The sequence below is a fragment of the Recurvomyces mirabilis genome, assembly GCF_035927965.1.
Source record: "Recurvomyces mirabilis strain CCFEE 5264 chromosome Unknown scaffold_3, whole genome shotgun sequence".
NCBI classification, from domain to species: Eukaryota; Fungi; Ascomycota; class Dothideomycetes; order Mycosphaerellales; family Teratosphaeriaceae; genus Recurvomyces; species Recurvomyces mirabilis.
The window spans coordinates 66,056-76,969 of record NW_027041937.1 but is presented as its reverse complement, the minus strand read 5'-3'; the positions used below and the strand labels follow the sequence as shown (position 1 = coordinate 76,969).

Genomic DNA, 10,914 nt, shown 5'->3' with positions numbered 1-10,914 from the left:
TCCTGCTCTATTACTGTCGCTACTGTTCGCCTCTGTAAATATCTGCTCGCGAAACATTAGATATTATTCTAAATTGTGGCTGTGCGTTAGGGGTCGGGAAAAGGAGCTAGTGAATCCTCGATCAACTTGGCTCTAGATAGCAAGTGCCGACTCACTGGCGACGGCGACAACACCATCACCTCCATAGCCACCGGGCTCCACGCCTGCCAGCACCAATGGCATCCCTCTTCTCCGGCTGGAACCCCCTCAAGTTCTTTCCAGAGTACTGCGGCCCACACCAAGTCGGCACAGTCGATGTCGAGATACCAGCAGGAGACCTAACAGCACCAGCAAACGCACCAGAAGACGCACAACCGACCGTCGCTTTCCGCATCTTCTACCCGTGTGAGAAGCCAGAGTCGAACGAGACTGACCGGCCGGTCCGATGGATCCCGCAACCCCAACGCGCCACCATCGCTTCGTTTGCCAAGTTCATTGGTTGTAAGGAGAAGGTCGCTTCTGCGATATCATACGTCCCGCAGCAGCTCTACTGGATCAAGTTACCCGCGCATCGGAATGCCAAGATCTTGGATCCACCGACGAGTAACGGGAAGTGGCCGGTGACATTCTTCTCGCACGGTCTGGCTGGGAGTCGGAATGCCTATAGCCAGATCTGTGGCGATCTGGCGAGTAATGGGATGATTGTTATTGCTCTCGACCACCGAGACGGCAGCAGTCCGATCCAGTATGTGCGAGCGACGAACAACACCGAAGCTCATATCGTCTCCCCGGTCAAAATCCCACACGAGCCCGTCACGAAAGAGGTGTATGATGCGCGAGATAAGCAATTGCGGATACGATTGTGGGAGATGTCCATGGCGTACGAGGCGTTGGTGAAGATCGACAAGGGACACAGTATCGAGAATCTGGACAGCAATACTTCGCGATTACGGAAAGAGAGGTCCGAGGTCCTACTACAATTCAACGATATGATGGACATCCACCGACCAGGGAAAGTAACATGGGCCGGCCATTCCTTCGGCGCGGCGACGACAGTACAATTATTAAAGAGCATCTTCTACTACAAAGACCGCACAGAAGTCGACGGCAACCCCCTCCTCACCCCGCACGCCGACGCGGCCGTGATCCAACAAATCGTCCCCGAAAGCCCAACCTTACTCCTCGATATGTGGGGCCTCCCCCTCAAATCCCCCGAGCAACGCTTCCTGTGGGAACGACCCCTCCCCTCTTACGCGGTGGGCGGTCCCAACGGCGCCAACATCCTCTCCGTCCTCTCCGAAGCTTTTCAGAACTGGGAGGATAATCTCAATATCAACAAATTCATCGTCGCGAAGCCCTCTCGCTCGCGAAGACCTTCCATCGCTCCGCGTCTTACGCGGGAGAAGGGGAGGTTATTACCCGCTTTTGCGCGCCTGCGAGCTCCATCTCCAGCCTCGGATTCGGGCTACGCTTCCTCCTCCTCCTTCTCCCGCAGTACCGCCCCTCCCCAATTATCCCGCCAAATAAGTATGGAAACCGGCCTCACCACCCCGTCCCAGGGCTCCTCCAGCAAACTCAGCAAATTCAGTCAAAGATCCTCGGGTGAAAGGACGCCGGGGCCGCATATGTTCTACGTCGCCATGTCGCAGCACTTTAACCAGTCGGATTTCGGGATCTTATTCCCCTGGATCGCGTTGAGGTTGACCAAGGCCGAGGAGCCGGAACGTATCCTCGAACTTAATACGAGGGCTATGGTGCAGGTGATTCGCGAGGCGGGGATTGAGGTTTCCGGTGGGGATGACCCGGATATTCTCGACAAAGAAGGTGGGGTGAGGCGGTGGATTCGGTTGGTGGTGGAGGAGGAGGAGGGGGATGAGGCCGAGGCGATTTCGAGGCCTGGGGCGCTGGGTGTGGTTAATAGGAAGTTGTCCGTCTCCGCCGGGTCCGTGCGGTCGCTGGCTTCTGTGCCCAGGCAGCCGAGGGATGGGATGACGATGGGGCAGAAGATGGAGGCGCAGTTTGGGCGGGTGGAGGCCGGGTTGGAGATGCCGATTGCGGCGGCGGCGTAGGGGTGCTCTGTCTCTTGTACATGGTGTGTGGGATATGTGGGGGTTTATATGGGATATGGTATTAAAGATGATAGATTTGGATATGGGTCGGGCTCTGGTGGGAGCTCTTGCGTCGCATTGCTTGGGAAAGGGGCGCTGGATATGGATATGGGATGGGAAATGGGATACCCCCTTGTGTAGGTTTTCCGGGAGCATGAGCGAGCGAGCGAGCGAGTTAGGGCATAAGCGGGCGAAGCTCGTCGGCCTTGCACTGTGGGGCAACTATGCGTGTATAGTACTTGTACTTATATATTCCTTGCGTGTACTACAGATCATGCCTAACGAACTTCCGTCTTGTTTCTTCCGACCTTGGGAGCTATCGACGGGACGACGTACTACGCTTCTAACATGCCGGGTCCTTTCCTGGACTGCTGGTGGACGAAGGCTTGAAACCATCAACCTTGCTGCAGGGGCACACAACAGTGGAGATCTTGGACATTGAGCAAAGATCGTTGGACACGGCAGCTTCGTCCACGGCTCGAAGGCTTTCGTCATGGCCTTTTTACCCAAACCCTAACCCTAAATAAACTCAAGTTGTCGCCGCATTGATGCGGCGACATACCCCAGGCATGGGCGTGTACCTGTGTACTATACGCATGTCTCTCTTCGCCAGCAGCATGCCATGGTCTGACAAGCTTCGTCGCCCGCAGTGGGCTTCCGCGTAACACGCCCATGCAGCTTTTCCAATCTGTTCGTGCAACTTCCGGTACAACATGTTCATGCGTGGCTGAGAATTTCGACCTCAACTTGGGGGGCCTTGACACACGATCTCCACGCCGATGACTTCGGAGTTCCCATTGCATACTTCGATTGGCTCGGATTTGGTCCCAGCTTGGCAGAGAACCACGACCATCGGGGAGGGTAGCATTAGCTTCCTCCCTACCCCTCTCACATCGACCACAATATTTGAGCTCACCACACTCGTGACAGTGATCGTGGCGAATATCAGCTTTTCAGCAGTCCCATCTACAAGACCAAGTAGCTATTCAGCGACATCCAGCAGAGACGATGTCGACTTGCTCATCGTTATCATCTTGGTCCCAGTCGTGGCGTTCCTGCTTGTCGTCCTTGGCCTCTTCCTACTTTTCGGACATAGGCCGGCATGGCTGCCAAGATTCGGGAAAGGAGACCGAGTTTCGGCACCACGACTAGTCGCAACTGACAAACAGCTCCTGAGTACCAGCACATGCAAGAGCACGCCGCAAGAGCTCGAGGTTGTCCCTGCGATGCATGAATTGGAGGGAGATAGTGCTGTCCATTCGGAAATGGCGGGCTAGGCTTTGAGTCGGACCATGGTCGAGAATACGCCGAGACTCTGTTCGTTGGTGGTCATATTATCCCAGCAAAGGCAGGATGGGATTTCACCATGTGGTCAGGGTCGACAGCGGACTCGCCGAGTAGTGCGCACCGCCAGGCATGCCATACAGCAGTGGCGCGCATCGCCGGTCCAAACGCAGCCGAGTACTTGGGAAGCACAAGAGCAAAAGCTTGTATTCCGCCCCCGAGAGCATTGTCAAGTGGGTAGATAAGACGACGTTCATGGTCCAGGCCATGTACCACCGTGTAACATCGATACGACCGCGCGGATAGGCATGTGTAATAACAGCCTGGGACAGGTAGTGACGGTTGCCTGAAGGCAAGCATGTACCGACCGTAATCGGCGTGGTGGATTCGAGTAACGGACAGCCGCGTCGTTTGCAGATATCTTGGTTCGTGTCTCCTCGTCGAGCGTGTGCCTACTGGGCGCATCACACGCAGCAATCTGACAGCAGGTCCAAAGTGCTTCATGCCACTCATTGTCCAAGCTGTAATCGCGCCATGTCATACAAGCCCGGTGAAGTGCATAACGTGTGAAGCACAGGACAAGACTTTGCGGATTCAACCATGTCCTTCGCCCTTCTCCAAGTCTGAGCTGGTGCCCTCTCCGTAATGTTGGTAATCGACAAGAGTCATATTTGAGCTTGAATGCTAGCCACGCAAGGCACACTGTAACGCCTGGAGCCCAGTGTCAAAGGGATCGCAATGGCTCCAGCCATATCGACGACTATCACGATAACGCTGGTCCAACAGTCGCTGCCAGCTCCAGGAACCGTAGCCATCGAGATAGAGCATGAAGATAGTGCCACCCCGGAGATCATGGACATAGAAAGCAGCACCGCGATGCTGATAGATGACAGCACATTGTAGAGCCAGCCTATGCTTCTGGACACGCTTTCGCTCGGCAGTGCTACTTCATGGGTAACATTCACTTTTGGATCTACGACGGAGACAGCCTATGTGGGGCTCGAGCAGCTCCACACCTCCACAACGCCGGCGCCGAGCCTTCCTACGACTGGGCTGAACCTTACACCATACGTAACTATCAGTATTACATCTCCCGTCGCGAGTGTAGTACGGAGTACCGTTGAGCCTATGACCAGTGATCCGAGCAATGGAGCGCCAGCTCCTGGAGGCTTGGCTACAGATCATCAGTCGGGATTGGGTGATTCGCAGAGCAAGTTGTGTGCCGCAACAGTGGCACCATTTGTGGTATTTGCCTTGATCGTCCTAGGATTTGGCCTGTACGTTCTGCGCTGGAGAAGGACTGGGGGTACTATTGGTAAGGCGCGGACTCCAAGGAAGCAGGGTGTTGAGGATCAGGCTCCAACGATCGCTACCAAGCATGTCACACCACAAGAGCTCGAAGCACCACGACGTGTCCACAAGCTGGAGGGCGATGATAATAGTGGATCGGAACTACCGAGCTGAGATGTTCAGAGACTGGCATATAGACCCCAAGAGGTGCTTCCAGTTACAAATCCTGAATCGTGATAATATGGATCGTTCGAGCAGAGGGGCCATCTTGACAGTCCGGCGTTCCGTCGATGGGAGCACAACAAGCCTTTTATCATCCAGCGCGATAGCCTCCATCATCGAAGCAACGAGCTCCTTTCTGGTCACCGTATCGAAAAGCGATGAGCCGAGTACGCTGAGGGAAACAAGCCGGGACACTGCGACACCAAGGTTCCACAGACTATCCCAAACGATGAGCAGCTCATCGCCGAGCAGAAGCGAACTCTCGTGGCTGTGGTAACAGTTCCAGCTGTGGTGTACCTGCCGGTCGCTACCATTCTCCTCTGGCTTTTCTTTTGGTCACGGAAGAGAAGACGAAGGCAAGTACTGACGATGCCTGAGCCGATGGCAGGGACGGAGGAGGTGGAGAAACATATGTCGGAAACCAGCAGTAGCATTGCTTCGCCTCCGGAGCTGGAGGCGCCACGAGGAGCGCATGAACTCGAGGGCGATGTTGCCAGTGGATTGGAGCTACCAGGCTGACTGGCGTCGTCGGTATGTGGACAACGATGTGCCCGCAAGCAGTACTCCGCAAGATACCAGGAGAGTGCGCATAGCTGGTAAGTGGATGACTGTGCACCGGAAGCAGTATTTTGAGAGATGCCAATGAGAGTGGCAAGGAGGTCTGATCTCCGCTTATTATTGTGACCAAGCGTCACGGATCGATAGATCACACCCAGAGCCATGATGGATGGTCAATCTTCCGGGCACGCAAGGAGCATGGTCCAAGGTCTGAACGTCCTTCTGACAATGTTCCGCAGCCGAAGAAGAGATCTGGAGGCTTTTCGCACGACTCATGAATGCTTGTCAGACGTCATCTTTGACGCTGAAGTGCGGTATAATAAAGCTTTGCGAGGGTGTCCCGGAGCTGTCATCCTACGAGAGCGAGATCAGGCAGGACAAAGCTCGCCGCAAAGCCCACGTCTTGACCCGGGCAGCGCATCACGAAACATGGTCAAAAGTTTCCCGGATGCATTGTCGGCGCAGAATGAGATGAGGCAGACATCATGCCATCCGGTATCTCGGACATTTGAGAGCGAAGACGAGAATGTCGTACCAAGAAATATGAGGTGAGGTCGAGTTGTGAGACGTTTGCAGTCGAGACGCAGGTGGAGGAGCAAGGCAAAGGCGGACACTACTGCAAGTCTCAGATACACAAAACTCCGGTTGGGTGCATGCGAGTCGTCCCGCGCATAGTTCATCTCGTGGCCGAACTCCACGCTCGGCGGCGCGAGAAAGACGTTGTGGTTGCAAAGTCGATCAGTCTTTCTCACTATTGAATCGTCTGCGGCTGGAGGGCCGAGATGACGATGTCTTGCGAGCAACCACATTTCGTCCTGCATTAGGTTTACAAGTTCTGGCGTACTTTTCACTCGAATTTGCTTACTACTGTATTGTGGTGGTTGGATGGAGATGCCGTGGACTGGATAATCTCCTAAACCTTGGGCCGGCAGAGCTCATGTGGAGAAAAGTGGGACTATCGTGGACTGCACAGGTCAGCAGTGTGAAGTCTGATAATCGAGCTTTGAGAAGATCTGTATCTGCTATGCACTGCGACTTGACGAAGCCGAAGATGCCGGTCGAGCGTTCATGTCGAATATTGGCAGCTGTGACGCGGTGCCGGTATGACGGCAATCTCATTTCATCATCGCAGAGGGTGAATGGATTACCGTATACTATAGAAATCGACAGGCTGGGCACGTTGATGATGATCTGGCAGCGCAATCCCAGCCACTTTCCTCGCTAGCTTTTGCCGAGCACTAGTGAAACCCAAACCACTTCCCGCCGCGCACCGGATGCGCCGTCTTCTCCTGCCTGCCATTCACTCTTTCTACTCGACATTCAGTCGCCCGTGTTGTGTCGTCGTCGCACTGCAGGAACGCGTGACGCGCATAATCCCCTACCAAATCTCACGAATTGGTTGTTCCTCGGTCCTGCTCGAGCGCTGGAGGAAGGTGCGGATCTCTGGAAGCGGAAAGTGGAAAGCTGGGATCCGGCCGCGCTTGCTCTTGCATCTTGACAACCGGCCGTCTGCTCGATTGGGCCACGAACATACTGTACACACACCACCGACCCTACGAATCCAAGACACCGTCTCACCCAACCTCAACGGCTCGCTTCTACATCTTTGTTAACGTCGCCGCGAACGGCTGCCCGGCTTTCGCTGATCCGACTGCGACTCGGTGTGGTGAACAGAGAGAGAGAGAGAGAGAGTGGAAGATAACGTAAGTAAAGTATAACACAGTTTGGCAGTACACATCTGGCAGGCAAAGCCGGATAGGAGGATAGAAGGTACTCGGGTAGCTCGGGTAGAAGAGTGTGAAGCGCACGTCGTCGGCGAGTGAGGAAGGACAAGGAGAGTGGAGTCAAAGGAACATGTCCCAGGCTGCTGTGCACCAACAAGGCACGCCGCAGTACTACGACAACTACGATGGCCCCTCCAGCCGCAACGCCTTCGCCAATGGGTCCGAACTGACTTCCAGTCCACACTCAACACGGCGGACAGCGCGATCGGGTGAGGGTGCAAATGCTTCGCTGCCGGGCACACCGCAACAAGCCGGCTTCAGCTCCCCTGGCGGTTCCACGTCCATGAGCACTCCCAGGCCATCAGGACTGCCTACATCGGGTACCCATGACGACATGGCGAGCTCCACCTACCAACAATACTACCCGGACCACGCCAGTCTGCCAATCCGCACTGCGGCCGCCCAGACACCTTCCTCCACAGCCAATTATGACGGCTCACGCTACAGCACGTCACGTGGACAGCAGTCGGGAAGTGCCGCTGGATATGGCAGTGAGAGTGATCGTACAGGCACGAGCGACAGTGAACGCCGGCGTCAGCAGCAGCGCTCACCTCGCGAGTCACAGCCGCAGCAGCAACCAGGCAGCGGTCGCAGTCAAAGATCCCGCCAAGCACCGGTGACAAGCCGCTCACAGAACGCAATCGGCCAGACGCCCATTGATACATCACTCCCACGCGAGAACAGCACCGTGATCAACCGCATAGTAGTGGACGACCCCGGCACCGATATCTCACGCGAAAGACAACGCGTAGCTGAAGCACGTCCGCTGCACGGCGGTGACGGAGCCGCGCCTATCATGAGTTCTGAGTATGGCGCTGCAGACCCCGCTCCAGTACCTCAACAGCGAAGTCGGCAAGAGCACCTCAAGCACAACTCTACTACGTCCAGCCGGAAGGAAGTCAAGTTTGGAGAGTACATTCTTGGCTCGACCCTGGGTGAGGGAGAGTTCGGCAAAGTCAAGATGGGCTGGAAGAAGGACAGTCCAGTGCAGGTCGCCATCAAACTCATCCGCAAGGACACCCTGGCTGGCAATGCGGCACGCCTACCTAAGATCCACCGAGAGATCAATATTCTCAAAGAGCTCGAGCATCCCAACATCGTCAGACTGCACGAGTTTATCGAGACCGAGAGACATATGGGTATAGTGCTTGAATATGCTTCCGGCGGTGAGCTGTTCGATTACATCCTCAACCACCGATATCTCAAGGATCCAGCTGCTCGGCGTCTATTCGCTCAGCTTACCTCCGGCGTCGGCTATCTTCACAAAAAGGGTATTGTGCATCGCGATCTGAAGTTGGAGAATCTGTTGCTTGATAGGAACAAGAACATCATCATCACCGACTTCGGCTTCGCGAACACCTTCGACCGCTATGACGAGCTCGGGGAGGCGCTGGAGAGGAAGATACATGATCGGGAGTTCGTGAGGAGCAAAGGTCTTGATAAGCAGGATCCTGTGACGAACCACCGCCGCGGTGATCTGATGCAGACGAGTTGTGGCAGTCCTTGCTATGCGGCTCCTGAACTGGTCGTTAGTGACGGCCTTTACACTGGGCGCAAAGTCGACGTCTGGAGTTGCGGTGTCATTCTAGTAAGTGCTGAAAAGATAACGGTTTGTGGCTATGTACTGACGTCCTCTAGTACGCTATGCTCGCTGGCTATCTGCCTTTTGACGACGACCCTGCTAACCCTGAAGGCGACAACATCAACCTGCTATACAAGTACATTGTCTCGACGCCCCTGACGTTCCCCGAATACGTTTCACCGCACGCCAGAGACCTCCTGCGCCGTATCCTTGTGCCCGACCCAAGGCAAAGAGCAGATCTGTTCGAGGTAGCTCGCCATAGCTGGCTGAGCGAGTACTCGCATGTGCTCAACTTCATCGGCAGTAACTCCAAGAGCGAGGTGGATATTGCAAACTCGGCGCAACTGCAGGGTCCTACAGATCAACAGCTGGGCAGGAGCGCGTCTGTGAGAGAGCCTGCAAGCAGATCACCCGCTGTGATGGCGCCAGGAGCGATTCAAAAGCAGTCTGCCAATGTTGGCGAAGAGATGGATGGTAGGAACAAGCGCGATGCTAAGAGGCGGACTGTTCAGGTCGAATATGTCGCGCCACCATCGAACACTGGCCGCATGGACAATGGCTCGTACGCTCAGTCGCCGGTGCAGACATCTGCCTCTGCGGGCAAGACGAGGGCTAGGAGTGATAGCCAAGGGCCAGTCGAAGTCGTACCCACGCCAGCAAGAGAGCCGCCTACGCAAAGACGCGAGCAGCCGACCACCGCAGCCATGCCACCACCAAGCAGACCAGCCCGTGACCAGATTCGAGCTGCATCAGAGGCGATGCCGATTTCAGGCCAGCCAACCACCCATGCATCTAGGCCATCTACCGGTGGAAGGCTGCCATCACGCGGCAATTCGTATAGTCTACCAGCTGTGGCTACTCCCAGCACAGAGACCGCTCAAGGTCGTTTCTCCCAGCCTAAGCCGGGTGGAGGCTACATCATATCCAGCCCGCTATCGTCTGAACAAGGGACCAACGATAGCCGTCCGGAGCTCAACAACTACCAGCAGCAGCAACCTCAGTCTAATTTGCAGCAATCTCAACAGAAGTTCCCTCCTAGCCACAAGCGTTCCAGCACTCTGGGCAGCATTGGCGATCGTCTACTCGGTCGCAGCAACAGCAAACGCTCTTCCAAGCAAGAGGCAGTAGCCAAGCCACAAAATGAGAAGCGCGATCGCCGCTACCCGCCGGTCAGCATGAACAACGCCATTGCTCCACCACAGAACGGCGACGCAGAAGCAACACCGCGTCCCTCCTCGGAAAGCCGCAGAAGACCAAGTTTCAGCTTCACGCGCAAGAACTCCGATGCGCCTAGTGAGCGCCGCAACTCTCGACGCTTCTCTTTCTTGCCTGGCAGCTTCAGCATGAACAATTTCGGCGGTAACAAGAAAGATGCTGGGTACGACTCTGAACGTCCCGAGAGCCGCAGGGATAGTATCCAGAAAGGAGACGGCAGGCCGCAGAGTAAAGGGGGTGTGGCGTTTGGGAGAGGTGCGTCTCGGACTCCGAGCCAGGAGACGACGAATTCGACGATCCCGTTGCATTATGATGAGCAGCGTGAGGCTGGTAGGCAGAACAGGCGATCCGGCATGCCCCAGCAGGGTCAGAGGGAGAGGTATGAGAAGGATTTGCCTTCTACGCCTGGACAGGGTATCAACTCGCCGCCCCCGGTGCAGAGGAAGCAGTTCCGCGACGACGGGTATGGGAATAATAGTCTTGAGCCGAATGGTCTGCAGCAGCATCAGCAGCAGCAGCAGGAACCTGTCGAGCGGTTCTACACGCCGAACGAGGAGCCGAATCGTCAACTTGGCGCTGGACGGCCGGGTCAGTACACCATCGCCATTAATAATGCTGGTGCTCGATCCCAACAGCAGCAGCAGCAGGACAATTACCTCAACCCCAGCTTCAGCAACCGGGACGATGGATATGGATCTAATCATTCTGCGCCTTTGGACCCCGGCGGGGTGGCGGGGAATATGCGTCCGAATCAGAGGAAGTTCGATGATGGGTATGAGCAGGGTTCTGCTGGTAGTAGTAGTGGTGCTAGACGGGTTATGGATTTCTTCCGTCGGAGGGGCAAGGAAAGGGTTCAGGCTTAGAGATGGATGGTTTGATGTTGGGTCGTCTG

The 10,914-nt window shown here is 55.6% G+C and overlaps 2 protein-coding genes across 2 annotated transcripts; both read left to right on the top strand.

The window, feature by feature from the left end:
- Window positions 1–215: 215 nt before the first annotated feature.
- Window positions 216–2,048, top strand: LTS14_001340 (uncharacterized protein; the record flags this gene model as incomplete). Its single annotated transcript, XM_064834049.1, has 1 exon — window positions 216–2,048. The coding sequence occupies one exon, from the start codon at window positions 216–218 to the stop codon at window positions 2,046–2,048; it is 1,833 nt and encodes a 610-aa protein (XP_064697913.1).
- A 5,247-nt stretch (window positions 2,049–7,295) lies between these two features.
- LTS14_001339 (uncharacterized protein) lies at window positions 7,296–10,885 on the top strand (the record flags this gene model as incomplete). Its single annotated transcript, XM_064834048.1, has 2 exons — window positions 7,296–8,813; window positions 8,864–10,885. 2 exons carry the CDS (start codon window positions 7,296–7,298, stop codon window positions 10,883–10,885), a joined length of 3,540 nt encoding a protein of 1,179 aa, XP_064697912.1.
- Between the last annotated feature and the right edge of the window lie 29 nt (window positions 10,886–10,914).